General features: G+C 40.6%; 1 protein-coding gene across 2 annotated transcripts in view; it reads left to right on the top strand.

The window, feature by feature from the left end:
• The window catches only part of LOC132379568 (adhesion G protein-coupled receptor A3), a 531,961-nt gene that overhangs the window by 350,293 nt on the left and 164,311 nt on the right, over positions 1 to 17,357 (top strand). For both annotated transcript variants that reach the window (XM_059947630.1, XM_059947629.1), the window contains one exon: positions 4,173 to 4,394. In XM_059947630.1, the coding sequence (XP_059803613.1) occupies positions 4,173 to 4,394 (222 nt within the window). The remainder of the gene's footprint in view (positions 1 to 4,172; positions 4,395 to 17,357) is intronic.

The following is a 17,357-nucleotide window of genomic DNA, read 5'->3' as shown; positions in this document are numbered from 1 at the left end:
GATACTCCTGGAATAACCCAGACATCTGAGCACAGGAAGGACTCCAACTTTACTTCCATCCTTCAGATCCTGTCCCCATATTGCAGGATCATCCCTGCTTTTCCATACCTCTTCCCCAAACTTGCAAACTAACTACCTTCAGGCTTGACCTTCAACCCCAACCCTCTCACTCACTTGCATTATGTTCCTTTTCTCTCCACGGCACTTTATGTATCATGCCCTCAGTGAGTCTCCCAAGGCTGTCAGAGCAAAGGCTTCCTAAACTTGGGTCACTGTGTTCCAATTTCCTCCCACCCCATCAATTAACTGTGTACTTGGCTCTGATGTCACCACCTCATTCTCACTATCAAATTACAGGGCTCTAGTGCCCCCACAATTCTACACCCCTCCCCCAGTCCTCATGCTGTGGTCACAATGCAACCCCAAGAAACCTCAGGTTGGTAACCAAACATTCCAACCCCATAACCCCCAACTCAAAACAGGCCACCAGCCAATAAACTTTAGTCATAAAGTATGTAACTGAAATGCCTATGTGATGAGAATTGAAGTACCAAGTAGAAGATGACTGTGAGACCCCCCCCCCCCCCCCCATCAGACTCTCTCCAGCCAACAATGGTTGGAGCAGGTACTGGGATAATTCTCGCTGGTGCCCTCGCACAATGTCTTCCTAACCTTTTTTGGGTGCATTAAATTTCTGTTCCATTATACCTAAAGCTTGTGTATCTTGCTGTCCTCAATGGGGTTACAAGGCTTCCCTTCCCAGCTGCTCATAATCCATATCTGAGGCAACCACTCTGTTCTGGAGAGTATATTTTGTGAGGTTCAAACTATCAGTCAGTCAAATCCCCTGTGGGTATTCTTATAGAGACAGCTGCATCTCACTTTGCTCACTCATAGACCAACCAAATAAAAAGTCTCCAGCCGGTCCAAGGTTGTTTAAGAGATGGCAGAGGATTCCTTGCTGAAGGAGCATCCTGGGAATTCACAAAAGCTAACTATTAGCTTGTGGAATAATGGTGAGAGATTGGCAGATCATTTAAACATTGTCATTAACATTAAGCAATTGCACAAGACTTAAGCATAGATTTTTTAATTGATGCAATTATAAAATCATCAGATAATTAGTAAGTATAACTGATGGTGTCCATAATTGAGTTCAAATGATTACAGCTGTATTTCAGTGAAGACAGAATAGGATAATGTTTGCTTGTTGGGCTGTATTCAATGCAATCAATAACATGAGTTTAGTCCAGTGCAGAGATGTGTTGAACAATTACTGACTTGATACAGTTGGAGTACTCTTTATCCAAAGTGCTTGAGGCCAGAAGTTTTTCAGATTTTGAATTTTGGAGTATGTAATAAGATAGCTTGGGATTGCCATTATTTCTAACGCTGAATTTATGAGCTACTGGTAGGCAGTCTTTGTCTTCCACTTGCTCATCACATAGGTCAGTAGGATTCAATGGGTTTCAATTGGTACATTTAATGTCAGAGAAATGTACATCCTGAAATTCTTTTTCTTCACAAACATACACGAAAGCGGAGGAGTACCCAAAGAATGAATGACAGTTCAATGTTAGAAGCCCAAAGTCCACCTCCAGCTCACTCTCCCACACACAAGCAGCAGAAAGCAACGACTTGCCCCCTCCCACCAGCAAAAAAGCATCAGCACCCCCCAGCGCACTCTCAAGTGCATGGCAAAGCATTAATGAAGACACAGGCTTGCAGTACCCCAAAGAATACACATTCACCCAGTAATTCAACATACCATAGGCCTTCTCTCTCCCTAATAAGTGATAAAAAGGTGCCCCGTTTCACATGTATGTACTTAACAGTAAAAATTATAACATATCATTAATATAATGAAAATATAATGTGCGCAGGGTAACAAAAACAGTGCAGCAGCATCGGGAGAATACCTGAATCAGTGTAGAACAGTAACAAACAACAGCAGGCTTTCAGTCTCCAACCACGATCATGTTTTGATTAAAATGTTACAGTACACTGTATTTGTATTTTACTTTTTTTTTAAGATGTTATGTAATGTATAAAATAAGCAGCATTGTAGATTTTCTCTGTTGTTAGATTTCATCAGCGACAATATTAACAAATTCAAAAATAATTTTGCTGCTTCGGGATCAGCAGATGCTTTAAAAATTTAATACCATGCCTTTTCTTAAATTTCTGCAACAAGCCTGCTGAATATTCAAAATTACCTTCACTTCTCAGTTTGTTGTGATAGATCTTTGTGTGTTTCATGATCAGCGTACCGTTAAGTGACATATGTTCACTCCAATGCTGATGACTCCACTCTTTCCGTACGCAATCACGATCCATTTTTCACCTTAAGCAATGTTTTCTATTTTTCATTACAAATGTGAGGTCACTTCTTAAAGCTGTCTCTGGTGCGTGGAGACCTGCGCATCACCTGGGGACCTTCCCAGCAACTTGTGGAATTTCCATTGTTGACGTCACGTCAGTGATCGTAAAAATTCTGATTTCAGAGGTTTTTGGATAAGGATTTCTCAACTTGTACTTCATTTTTGTTTACTCTCTGAATTTCTATTTATGAAACATTCTAACTCCCTTACCTGTAAATTATCTGAAAATTTTTCATTGCTCTAAGTAATGAATGAGACATTCTTCATCCCCAGTCATCTGAAACAAATATCAAATATTGCAGCAGGATCAAATTCTTGAATAGCTGCATTAATTATTTTTTCCAAGAATACAGGTTACCCTTGAGTTTTGTAAATAGCATAATGCAATCAGGCCCACTATTCGTAGCCTGCTTTCCAAAGATACAGTCCAAGCTACATTAAGCAACAGTATGGAGAGAAAAATAGCAGTGAAGTGCAGCAGTGATTTCAAACAAAATTTGGCACCAAGCCAAAAGCTTGATCTTGGGGTTAGGCTTTAAGGAACAACTTACAGGATAGGAAAAGGGCAAAGCAACAAAGATATTACGGATACACCAGTGCTAGAGTGATTAAAACGGGACATGCTCAGGAGACAAGAATTGAAAATCTCATGTGGTTATAAAAAGTGGGAGAAATACAGAATAGAGTTGGTCAAGGGAAAATAAGGATGTGCAGATTTAACTTGAATTACTGTTTAAAACAAAGCCTATCAAGGAAAATGGACGTAAGCAGGACTCCGTGTAACTTAAGGCAGAGATAGCAGAGCTTTTGCTGAAATTTTGAAGTGATCTCTATATTGACACTCAATTTTTTTTAAAGCTTAAACTGTACTAAGTAATGCTGGACATGAATTGTCTGAACAAGATATGTAAGTCAAATCGTGTTGGCAGTGTTACAGCTTATTTCTGAATTCAAAACAGTAAACGTAAATCTGTTTTGTAGTATAGAATTGAACCCTACAGGCAAGAACATGTTAACTTTGTATTTAAAACCAATGAGAAATGCTGTAATATATTCTTGCCTGGAGGTTCTGAATTATTCAAATGTTCACGGGAGTATACACTTAAAATCACACTTTCTCTATTGAACCAGTGCAAGTAATAACCTATAACCTCTTGTGTTCTCACTAAAGGGGAGCAATTTGCATTCTGCAGAGAAGGTTTCTGTTAAATATTTCAGGCTCCCCAACCATGTCTCTTGTTTGTTAATTCACATCAGCCTGTGACTCCATTTTTCCTTCAAAGCAGGCTGAGTATTAAAATGCACTTTGCATGTTAATGTCATTTTATTATGCAGGCAGCAATCATGCTAACTTGAATTTTGTTGATTGAGGTCCAAGTTCTATCGGCAAACTCTGAGGTTTAGTCCTTCTTACAACAGTAACAACCATGTTTCAGGTAATTTATCATGACCTTTGAAAATTTGTCTCAGTGAACCATTCAGTTTTGCATCCATTAAAGCTGAAATGAAGTAAGATTTAAGGCTGACTATAAATAAAATAAACCAGCGTTTCTTTTACAATGTCACGCAATGCTGAGCAATTTCTGTTCATCATGGATGACTGCCAGCTAGCAATTAACAATGCTGAATTGGCTCAGTGAGATAGCAAGGCTTTCCATGAGACCAAAAAAACACACACAAAGGTGGAACTAGAAATGGCAAAGTATCAAGCTTAAGCTCATATACCTAAATGATGCACAAACTTCTTGTCATGTCACTGAAATTCCATTTGGTCAAATATGTTCTCACCAGGTTTCCACGAATATAGCTCTCGAGGCCTTCAAGATCAAGCCATCCAGTTTCACAGGCATGACCTGCACAGCTTTCCAGAAAGTTGCTTCAAGTCTACAGACATCATCGCGTCGTGGTGCTGGTCAACAGGTCTGGGAGGCTGAATCTCGTCGAGACCAACATCTGAATTTTAAATGCATTACAGGCAATCTTACCAGTTCTCTTGTGAATTTCCCAGTTAAGGTAAGGATGATTTGTGGTGGGTTTGTAAAGCAGGCTTTCTGTCACAGCTCTCTTTTCAAATGTCAAGATGATTAACATTCTAAGTAAGCTATCAGTGCTAAAGGGCTTTTTTTTTGCCTAATCCACCAACTAAAACAAGGATCACTTACAATTAGTGTAACTATTAATTATAATTGTCTTTTATTTATTCACAGGATATAGGTATTCTTGGTTGGGTCATTATTTATTGTCTGATATTTACTAACTGCACTTGGGAAGATTTATTCAGGCTGTATCAGTCCAGCGAGGGAGTCAGTATGATGGTCAGCTTGTTGAACTGGGTGCAATCTGAATAGTAGAAGTGTTAGGCAGGGAGTCCAAGGCTTTTTCTCCAAGGCAATATAGGAATGTATGTGCAAGTCATTATAGCATGTTGCTTCAAGGGGGTGTTGTTATAATACGGCTGCTATACTTGTCTTTCTAAATGGGTAGAATTCATGTATTTGGAAGGTGAAATAATCTTTATGAGTTATTTTAGTGCTTCTTGCCATGTGCATTGTAGATCAGAGAATGGATTAGGGCAGGGGTGGGCAAACTTTTTGACTTGAGGGACACAAAAATTTGACAGGGGGGCCGGACCAGGAGCAGATGGACGGAGTGTTTTGGTAATACACCTCATAAGAGAAAATAAAATATCATGGGATATGTAGAAAACATGTGCTTTAATTTCAATTGAAAATGAACAAATGCATTACAACAAAATATCTATCTTTGAAGTCCCATGGTATTTAGCTATTTATTGAAATGACTTTTAAAACACTGAAAATTAAATGAATAAAATACAGCTTTTTTAAATAGTAACAGTTATTATTTTAAAACACTGAAAATTCTGTTATCCTTCAAGATATTATCATCATCACTCTCCTCCTGACTGTCTTTATTTCAAAAACAGTAGGAGATGCAGGTCTACTTGTCCTGCTCCTTCTTATTCAATTGTCCCCTCTGCCAAAACTCAACAACGACCCGCACTATGACAGAACAGTGAGAGCGTGCCAGTATGCGGAGCGCGTTATTTGATCTGGAGCGCATTTTTTATTTTGAGAAATTACGTGCACCTGCGCACTACTCATGTCCATCACTTAACAGAAATGACATGTAACATGTAAGGCTTATTGAAAAAAATATTTTCAAATGCATTTTTTACATAACACAACGAAGAAACATATTTTTAATTTCAGTGGGAACAGTGTTGTTGGTCTCCCTTTTTAGCCAGCGCATCAAAGTCTGGATTTAGTTTTGTTGTGGCAATTCTCAGGATGGATCTGAGGTGGTGGTCAGTTAACTTGGATCTGTGGCTGGCTTTGTTGATGTTCATGACGCTGAACGCCTGTTCACACAAATAGGTCGAACCGAACAAAGAGTAAAGCGCAAATGTGCAGTAATACGCTGCACCTCAACAAAGGTCAATGTGTAGCGGTGCGCTACATGCAGCGATAAAATTACGACATGGAGTCGGTAACTGCAGTCGAAGAAAAAAACTTTATTCGAAATCCCCAGCCTCACTTTTAAGCCTCCCTCAACCTGCCCCCCTGCACAGAGGTTCCAAAGCTCTGTGCTGACAAATCCCCGCAGGCTATCTCCCTTAGCTGGAACGCTGGCTAATTGTGAGCCGGTTCGGATGTGCCAGGAAATGGGTCGCCACAAATGTATATACAGTGCGTCATCTATTGGGAAAACGCCAGAATTGCGGGGAAAAAACGTTAACAAGGTTTATTAATATAATTTCATCAAGTTCTGCGGGCTGGATTAAAAAGCTTAACGGGCCGCATATGGCCCGCGGGCCGTAGTTTGCCCATGCCTGGATTAGGGAAACATAGAAACATAGAAAACCTACAGCTCAATACAGGCCCTTTGGCCCACAATGCTGTGCCAAACATGTACCTACTTTAGAAATTACCTCGGGTTACCCAATAGCCCTCTATTTTGGTAAGTTCCATGTACCTATCCAGGAGTTTCTTAAAAGGCTCTATTGTATCTGCCTCCACCACTGTCACTGACAACCCCTTCCATGCACTCATCACCCTCTGCGTAAAAAAACTTACCCCTGACATTTCCTCTGTACCTACTTCCAAGTACTTTAAAATTGTACCCTCTCGTGTTAGCCATTTCAGCCCTCTGACTATCCACATGATCAATGCCTCAGGAAGTGAGTCACTTATCACAGCCAATGGCCGATGCTTCTGTTTAGATAGTAGATCAATTCAGTGAGTGGTGGCCCAAGAATGCACTTGGATATCAAGGAGATACCGTTAGCTTGACAGAGATGATTGTTGTGACACTATTTTAGCACTAGCTGCCTGAGCCTGAATATCCATAAATCGTTGCATGCAGAGATGGGCTGTTTCTTACAAGAGCAAGGAGGTAATGATGTGCATTTATTAATCACTGGTTCTGCCACAGGTAGAGATTTCCTTCAGTACTATGCACTAAACATCAAGAAAGATACAAGTGTTAGAGAGAAAGCAGATGAGACCTATTTGAATGATGACAGGAATGAGACTTTAGTTTATGTGGATGGATTGGAAAAGCTTTGTTTTCTCTTTGAAGCAGAGGAGGTTGAGGGGGGTTTAATTTTTAAAATCAGGAAGCAGGTTGAGAGAGTGGGTAGAGATATTTTTTTCTTCTTGCAGAAGTCTAGAATGAGATTACCTAATGAACCAAAACTGACATTTTAATATACTTCTGCTTTCTATATGAAGAAGATTATTAGGATCCGGAATGCATAGTTGGGAATAGATAAAGTAGTCAGATTCAAGCATGGTATGCAAAAAGAAACTGGCTGTGTACCTGAATAAAGATATATAGGGTCATTGGAGTGGGACAGGTTATGGGACCAGTTGGCATAGATTCAATGGGCTAAATGGCCTTCTTCCATGCTGAAACTATTCTCTGAACAAAAGAGTTGTGAACAGAATTGAGAGCTACAGTGATCAGTAGACCATTGCTTTATCTGAGCTTGTGTTGATGGAAAGATCATTCACAAGAGAAGCTAGAGGTGCTTGGGCCTGAATGACAACTCCAGTGATGTCCTGGTACAAAAACAAATGACATCATCCTTAGAGTATGATGCAACTCAGTTATGAATTTGACTTGAGTTCCTCATTACACTCTACTTTGATACTAAGCCCAATAATTGTTACCTCACCTGTGAATTCAACTCTCATCCATTTTCTTTGACTGAGGTCATAATGAGATCTAAAATCTAGTCAGCTTAATGACTTCCCTGACTGTGGTCCTTGGAAATGTACTTGTTACTCATGCTGAACCCTAAATGATGTACAATAAAAGTTCAACAAAACTCCTTATTTTGTAATTTAAATAAAGTCAATACATTTTAGCAATCTTCTGAACTTGACATTGTGCCTCTAAGAATCATTGTGTATATTCATCTTCATTTCCCTTTGTCTCTGTACACTTTTAAAATTGAGACACTCACAATTTATTTCCACACTTGTGTTTAATTTCATCTGTGCATCTCACCGGTCCATGAACTCCTGATGTCTGTGTCTATCATCTACATTAGTTACCACATCTGAGTCTGCAGCCTCTTATAATCTTAGAAATTATGTTCTGTGTATCCCAACCCCAAGTTATTGAAGAATATCGAAGAAAATCAAAGGTGGAGGATGAATGCATGGCTGAGGGATTGGAGCAGGGGGCAGGGATTCAGATTTCTGGATCATTTGGACCTCTTTTGGGGCAGGAGTGACCTGTACAAAAAGTACAGGCTGCACTTGAATCCCAGGGGGACCAATATCCTGGCAAAGAGGTTTGCTAAGGCTATTGGGGAGAGTATAAACTAGGTATGCTGGGGAGTAAGAACCAAACTGAAGAGACGAAGGAAGAGGAGGTTGACTCACAAATAAGAGAAAGCTTGGAGACAATGCAAGAGGGAGGATAGACAGGTGATAGAGAAGGGATGCATTCAGACCAATGGTTTGAGATGTGTCTATTTTAATACAAGGAATATTATGAACAAAGTGGATGAGCTTAGAGCATGGATCAGTACTTGGAGCTATGATGTTGTGGCCATAGAGTTAGTGACATGGATGCAGAAAAGGAGGAAAACATTGAGAGGTTGTCTATGGAGTCTCTGTGGGTAGAAGTTAGGAAGTCTTTGTGTGTTTTTATAGACCACTCTATAGTAACAGGGACAACGAGGAGCAGATAAGGAGGGAGATTCTAGAAAGGTGTAATAATAACAGGGTTGTTGTGGTGGGAGATTTTAATTTCCCAAATATCAATTGGCACGTCCCTAGAGCGAGGGGTTTAGATGGGGTGGAGTTCATTAGGTGTGTTCAGGAAGGTTTCTTGACACAATATGCAGATAAGCCTACAAGAGGAGAGGCTGTACTTGATCTGGTATTTGGAAATGAACCTGGTTAGGTGTCAGATCTCTCAGTGGGAAAGCATTTTGGAGATAGTGATCACAATTCTATCTCCTTTACCATGCATTGGAGAGAGATAGGAACAGACAAGTAAGGAAAACGTTTAATTGGAGTAAGGGGAAATATGAGGCTATCAGGCAGAGCCTGGAAGCATAAATTAGGAACAGATGGTCTCAGTGAAATGCATGGAAGAAATGTGGCAAATGTTCAGGGGATATTTGTGTGGAGTTCTGCTAGGTATGTTCCAATGAGACAGGGACAGGGAACCATGGTGTACAAAGGCTCTTGTAAATCTAGTCAAGAAGAAAAGGAGAGCTTACAAAAGGTTCAAAAAGCTAGGTAATGATAGAGATCTAGAAGATTATAAGGCTATTGGGGAAGGAACTTAAGAAAGAAATTAGGAGAGCCAGAAGGGGTTATGAGAAGGCCTTGGCAGACAGGATTAAGGAAAACCCCAAAGCATTCTACAAGTATGTGAAGAGCAAGAGAATAAGATGTGAGAGAATAGGACCAATCAAATGTGACAATGGAAAAGTGTGTATGGAACCGGAGGAGATAGCAGAGGTACTTAATGAGTACTTTCCTTAAGTATTCACTTCGGAAAAGGATCTTGGTGATTGTAGGGATGACTTACAGTGGAATAAAAAGCTTAAGCATGTAGATATTAAAAAAGAGGATGTGCAGGAGCATTTGGAAAGCATCAAGTTGGATACGTCACTGGGACTGGATGAGATGTACCCCAGGCTACTGTAGAAGGCGAAGGAGGAGATTGCTGAGCCTCTGGCAATGATCTTTGCATCGTCGATGGGGACTGGAGAGGTTCCTGAGGATTGGAGGGTTGCAGATGTAGTTCTATTATTTAAGAAAGGGAGTAGAAGTTGTCAGAATTTACAGTGGGACATTGATAGGATGAAAACTGGGCTGAGAAGTGGCAGATGAAGTTCAACCCAGATAAGTGTGAGGTGGTTCATTTTGGTAGGTCAAATATGATGACAGAAAATAGTATTAATGGTTGGACTCTTGGCATTGTGGAGGATCAGAGGGATTTTGGGTTCTGAGTCTATAGGACACTCAAAGCTGCTGCGCAGGTTTACTCTGTGGTTAAGAAAGCATATGATGCATAGGTCTTCATCAATCATGGGATTGAGTTTAGAGGCCAAGAGGTAGTGTTGCAGTTAAATGGGACCCTGTTCAGACCCCACTTGAAGTACTGTGCTCAGTTCTGGTCGCCTCACTATAGGAAGGATGTGGAAACCATAGAAAGGGTGCAGAGGAGATTTACAAGGATGTTGCCTGGATTGGGGAGCATACCTTATGAGAACAGGTGGAGAGAACTCAGCCTTTTCTCCTTGGAGCGATGGAGGATGAGTGGTGACCTGATAAAGGTGTATAAGATGATGAGAAGCATTGATTGAGTGTATAGTCAGAGACTTTTTCCCAGGGCTGAAATGGCTAGCACAATGGGACACAGTTTTAAGGTGCTTGGAAGTAGGTACAGAGAAGAGGTCAGGGTTAAATTTTAACGCAGAGAGTAGTGAGTGCGTAGAATAGGCTGCCAGTGATGGTATGGAGGTGGATACGATAGGGTCTTTTAAGAGACTCCTGGACAGGTAGATGGAGCTCAGAAAAATAGAGGGCTATGGGTAACCCTAGGTAATTTCTCAGGTAAGGACATGTTTGGCAGAGCTTTGTGGGCCGAAGGGCCTGTACTGTGCTGTAGGTTATCTATATTTCAAAAACAATGATTCTAATACTAATCACTGAGCAATGGACAACTACCACCAACAAATCACCCAAGTATTCGAGGAGCCAACATATTTGACCACGGCTACACCACCATACAGAACTCTTACCAAGCCATACCATGCCCACACTATGGAACGTGCAATCACCTGGCTGTACTTCTAATCCCAGTGTATAGGCAGAGACTAAAGACTGCAGCACTAGTGATGAGAACCAAAAGGACATGGTCAAGGGGGGTGGAGGAGTGCTTCGAGTCAGTGGACTAGGCAATATTCAGAGATTCAGCTTCAAATCTGAATGAACGCACCAGAGTTGTCACCAGCTTCATCAAGACCTGTGTGGATGAGTATGTGTTTTCCAGAACATACTGGATCTACCCAAACCACAAGCTTGGAGCTTCATAGTCAGCTTAGGGCTGGATCTGTGACATTGGAGACCGGTGATCCAGAACAATACTGTAAGTCCAGGTTTGACCTACGGAAGGGAAAAGAGCCAAAAGCAATTCCAGTTGAAGTTAGAAATGGAATCAGATGCATGGTAGCTCTGGCAGGGTTTGCAGGCCATTACTTCCTATACAGCGAAAGTTAACATCATGAACGGCCGTGTTGCTTCACTATTAGATGAGCTCTACACCTTATATGCACACTTTGAAAAGGAGAATAAGACTACAGAACATCTTTCAAGAGAGTGAACCCTTGTAAGGCATTAGGCATGATGGTGCTCCTGATATGGCAATGAAAACCTGTGCCAATCAACTCAAAGAAGTGGTCAAGGACATCTTTTTATTTACAGCGTGGAATCGGTCTTTTCAGCCCTTCAAGCTGCACCGTGCAGCAACCCCTGATTTAACCCTAGCCTAATCATGGGACAATTTACAATGTCAAATTAACCAACTAACTGGTACACCTTTGGACTGTGAGAAGAAATCAGAGCACCCAGAGGAAAGCCACAGAAATAAGACAGATCAGCTGGTAGAGTGGTGTCACAACAACAACCTTGCACACAATGTTAGTAAGACCAAGGAATTGATTGTGGATTTCACAAAGAGGAAGTTGAGGGAACACATACCAGTCCTCATCGAGGGATCAGCAGCGGAAAGGTGAGCACTTTCAAGTTCCTGGGTGTCAACATCTCTGAAGACCTGTCCCAGGCCCAACATTTTGATGCAAGTACAAAGAAGGCACAACAGTGACTATGTATTTTCAGGAGTTTGAGGAGACTTGATATGTCACCAATGACACAAATTTCTACAGATGTATGGTGCATTCTGACTGGTTGTATCATCATCTGGTATGGAGGGATGGCTGCACAGGATCAGAAGAAGCTGCAGATAGTTATGAATTCAGCCAGCTGCATCATGGACACTAGCATCCCTAGCATCAAGGTCAACTTCAAAAGGCAATGGCTCAAAAAGGTGGCATCCATTATTAAGGACCCCCCCTTACCCAGGACATGCCCGTTTCTTATTGCTACCCTCAATGATGAGGGACAGGGACCTGAAGAGACAAGCTCAATGTTTTAGGAACAGCTTCTTCCCCTCTGCCATCAGATTTTTTGAATGGGCAATGAACCTATGTACACCACCTCAATATTTTTTTTCTTTTTCTCTGCTCTCTTCTTGCATTACTTACTTAATTTAATTTTTTGAATATAATTATTGTAATTTATAATTTTTTTATATTGCTGCCACAAAACAACAGATTTCACAGCATATGCCAGTAATATTAATTAAAACTGATACTGATTCTGATGTTACATCAACACTTCTCCAGATCTGGGAATTGATTCTCTGCTCCTCAGTCAAGTTTGTAATCAAGCTGATACTCTTCCTTGATTCTCACAAGCTTTATTTTTGCTCTGTTTGTATGCCTTAATGCTGTAATTACTTCTTATGCCATTTTAATCTATATTTACTGAAATCATTTTAATTGCATTTCACCTTATTTTATCTTTCCACCTTGGACTGCCTGTGGCAAGTAGCCAAGCAGGCAAAAAGCTATGGACTCTTTCACAAATAGTCTTTGTCAATCATAATTTGAAAATTATCAAAGGTAACCCAGCACTTAATTAGATTACCACTCCCCCATGCCCATTTGAAACTATTGACTTTTCTCTACCCCATCCTGAAATATCTTTTTTTTAAGTGAAACCAATCTTTGTATTTTCAAAATAATTAACACTCCCATTGATGAGAGGTGGCAAATGGCTTTGAAATTTCAATGAATGTTAATAACTGAAAAAAATTGCTATTGAATGAAATAATGAGAACTACCTTTACCCAGCTAATGATGAGAAAATTGAATCTTTAACACCAGGGACTTTTAAATAAAGGGAATGTACGCATCTTACTGCCTCGGTAAAGCAGTCAGCATTATCAAAGACCTCACCACCTTGTCCATTCTCTCTTCTCCCTTCTCCCTTGGGCAGAGGATATAAAAGCTGGCTCAATGACAGCTACTACCCTGCTGTTACCACACACTTCAACAGAGCTCTTGTAGGATAAGATGGACTCTTGACTTCACAGTCTACTTGTTATGATCTTGTACTTTATTGTTTTCCTGCACTGCACTTTCTCTGTAACTGTTACACGGTATTCTGCATTGTTATTGTTTCATCTCATTCTTCCTCAATGCACCTTGTAATGGTTTGATCTGTATTAACATGCTAGTGTGGAACATGAACAAAATAGTATTTACACCAGTGAGAACCAGTGGCCTGTATCTGTGTTCTGCCTCGCACGTAAAAGCACATTTCCCTTCAAGAAACATTCTACTAATGTGAAACGGCTAAGCAAGATGCGGAAAATTAAGCGTTCCTCAAACCCACCCAGTTCCTGAAAACACCTTCCAGATGTGCATGTTTATCTTTCTCAGCAGGCTTAGCACATCGAAGTATTGACGTCACACAGCATGTGACAGCTTAACCTAAGTAACTGTTCTGCATAAAAATGAGGCCTGGAGAAAATCAATGGATTATCTTGGATGGCAGTCCTATCCCGCTTCAGCTTTTCATATTGGACATTCATTCTTGTTCTTAAAATGATGGGATAACGTTCAACTAACAGGTGACAAAGGGCATGAGGATTATTATCAAAACAATATAAAATATTTATGCCAATTGAAGATCCAATTTCACTGTGCAGAAGACAGCATTTGACTCCAGAGAAGGGTGGTAGGTGACAAAATGGACTGATAATGAATAAAATATAGTATTATAATTAATTCCAAGAAGAAGAATATGAAGAAGATATGAAATGAGAGACAAGGTATCTGAAATATTTTATCTAGAATGATATAATGCATCTCAAAGAGAAATTAAGAAATCAATCCAAAGCATTGGCAGTTAGATGTCTAGCTATCTGATTGTGCTGTTTTTTTGATTATGCTCACATACTCTGAAAGTCCCACAAAAATTAGCAAAGTTGTTTGCCAAAAAATATATTTGAACCTGTGAAATAGTCATTTGCACCCAGAATCACTGATTCTATTGTAGTTCTACATTTTACTGTGAATGCCTGTAAAAAGTGAATCTCAAGGAGGTAGATAATGACGTATATGTTCTTTGATAATAAATTAACTTTGAACTTTGAATCTCGCTAATGGAAGAAGCTTACTCTAAGCCCACACTGCTGCTAGGAAGGCACAGATGGAGGCCCCACAGAGTCCTCCAGCTCCATGCAGTCTGGTGCTGATCCAGCTGGGCTGACTGTGCCACCTGCGAGCTGCCAGAAGCTCTAAAGGGACAGCATCATGGCACCAGAAAACAGCTTGACCTCCTCATTAGACAAAGAAAGGGATGGCACGTCTGAGCTGGTCACTGTTCTCAAAAATGCCATCTGTGAGCAACTTCCTACTCTTGGTGGGTGCTGCAGGTAAGCATCTTACAGCTCTCTCTGAGCAAAGCGACATTGTAAATGAATAGCTACCTGTTCTTCATCAACAGAGAAAGGTTAGACCTCAGCAGATCTCTTTCCTACATGAGAGAAATAGAGTAAGTAAGGATTCATCTCTTCCTGCAGGGGCAGATCCATAACAACCATACATTATTCTGTTCTGATTGCACCAAGAGTGGACTCCAAAAATTACGGAGAAGATAGCAGGGGCTAGGGACCTGTGTTTCAGGGGCTGTCAGCGGGACTGTAAGCTGAACAGTGGTGAGGTGGATTCTAAGTGCCAAATGATGAATCTATCATTGTGTTCCCTGTCCTCTGATAGGCCACCCAGCAAGTATACAAGAAACTGGTGTTGTCTGTTGTAAAGCATTGTGTTTGGTTTTGCTAATATATTTTTCAGGATTTGAGTGTCTTTTGCAAAGCCAGTATTTATTTCCCATCCCTAACTGTCTTTGAGAGGTGTTGGAGTTGCTACAGTTGTTTTTTTGGGTGGGATGTCCCAGGGTTTAGATCCATAGATGCTAAAGGAGTATTTTCAAGCCAGGATGATATGCACTTTGGAGGGGAGTCTGCAAGTCGCAGTGTTCTTGTGTGTCGTGTGTCGTGTGTCCTTTTTGTTGGTGATGTTTTTGAGACACTATTAGAGTAGTCTGCATGAGTAACTGCTTGGGATTTCTCCTGGTGCTTTGGTTTCCTCCCACAGACCAAAGACAGACTGATTAATAGGTTAATTGCTCACTGATTAGGCAAGGGTTAAATTGGGGATTGTTGGGCAGTGCAGTTCAAAGAGCTGGAAGGGCCTGTTCCACACTGTACTGCAATAAATAAATAATAAAGAAAGAAATGTTGTGCAGTCATCAACATGCTTCATTTCTTCCGACCTTATGATGGTGTTACTATTATTGATTAAGCAGCTGAATATCCTTGGGCTTTGTATACTGCCCTGTAGAATTCCTGCAGGGGTGTCCTGGGGTTTTGATGATTGGTGTCCAACAACCACAATCATTTTCCTTTGTGTGACGTATAATTCAGGCTATTGGAGTGTTTTCCTCTTGAAGTTAATTTGAACTTCAGATTTAGCAGAAGTGCTTACTGCTGTATTCAGTTAAATGCTGCCTTGATGTGAAGAGCAGTCACTCTCACTTTACCTCAGCAATTTCGCTCTAGTCCATGTTTTGACCAAGGTTGAGATAAAATCTGGTGTCCTCGCCCTGGTGAAATCCAACTGTTTTGTTGAGAATTGAGTAGTTTTGACCAAGGTTGAGATAAAATCTGGTGTCCTCGCCCTGGTGAAATCCAACTGTTTTGTTGAGAATTGAGTATACACCACTCAATGACACCTTTGATCACTTTACTGATAATTGAATGTAGACTGATTTAGCAGCAATTAGTTAGATTGGATTTCTCCCACTTGTGGCATGGTTAATACCTGAGAAACTCTCCAAATTGTCAGATTGATGATGCTGCTGTACCCCTACTGGAAAAGTTTGGCTTGAAGCACAGCATGAGAGAAGGTAAGTGAGATATTCTCTGGCCATTTGATCTTTGGTATATCTAGAGCTCTTAGCCATTTCTTGATACAGTGTGGAATGAGGTTAATTGACTTAAGACTGGTTTCTATTATGGCGGGGATCTCAGGAGGTAAATGGGTGGATCATCTTTCAGCCACCTCCTGCTGAACATGGTTGTAAAAGCAGTGGCCTTGCCTCTGGCATTCACATACAGGGCCTTCCATCATTGAGAATGGCGATAATCTTGCAGTGAAAAAAAAACTGCTTGAAGAACTCAGTGGGTCAAGAGGCATTTGTAGAGATTGGCATTGTGTCTCAATACTCTGCATAAGTACCCAAGGCTTGACCCATTGAGGTCTTTTAGCATTTTTATTTTTTGCTCCAAATTCCAGCATCTGCAGTCTCTTGTGTCTCAGGGATATATTGGAGTGTTCTCCTCTCATTAGTTATTTATTGTCCACCACCATTCTTGATTCACTGTGACAGTGTTGTATGTTTTTTTTTAGTATTTAGTGTGCATGTAGTTCAATGTTTCAACTACAAGAGGCAGGCATATCACTTTAGATGCACCTGCTGTGGCTCCCAACATGCCCTTCTGGATCTCTCATTGAAACAGAAATTATACCCTAGCATGACTGGGTGGCAGGGTGGAGATATGTCTCTACCAAAGAAAGTGTATGACACTCCTTCCCTCTGCTAGCCTGCAGGTCACACTTGGGCAAGGTGTAGCACCTGCTTAACCCCCCGATCAGGGTCACATGAGGCCATGGGAGCAGGTGGTGGTTGGTCATATGAGCAGCTGGAGTATATCGCAAATACTAGTTATGCAACCACTGATGACATAACTAGTCAATCCCTGAAGAGTATTGATAATGGCCAGGTCTCCTGTCTTGTAAAACCACGGCTTAGAAGAATGCAATGGCAAACTAAATCTATCGAAAAATTTGCCAAGAACAATCATGGTAATGGAAAGACCATGATCAGCCAATGTTGTACGACAATTCACGAATGAATGAACAATAATTTAAATGGTGTAGTGAGGGATATGTTAGGCCATGAGGTTACAGTTTGTATATTTCAGCTAATGGTCTCAGTTTTGAGAGCCAGATCTGTTCTGAATCTATACTAATTTAGCAAGATTGTGGTAATTATAATAGAGGGTGTTAATTGCCAGTGTGGAACATAGTTTTCAAAAGAACTATGTTGTTTTCACTTCTTCCATTGCTGCCATGGACAGATGCATCTACCAGGTAGATAGATGACAATGTAAGGTAAGTTTATTCCTCGTATTATTTCAGTCATTGCCTACCACAGATCCATTTTGACATGGCTTGGTCAAGTTACCTAGCACTGATGCTACCAAGCTGTTCATAATGACAGATATAAAATT

This window comes from Hypanus sabinus, chromosome 22 (genome assembly GCF_030144855.1).
Source record: "Hypanus sabinus isolate sHypSab1 chromosome 22, sHypSab1.hap1, whole genome shotgun sequence".
Lineage (NCBI taxonomy): Eukaryota > Metazoa > Chordata > Chondrichthyes > Myliobatiformes > Dasyatidae > Hypanus > Hypanus sabinus.
This window is presented reverse-complemented; position numbering and strand designations above follow the sequence as displayed.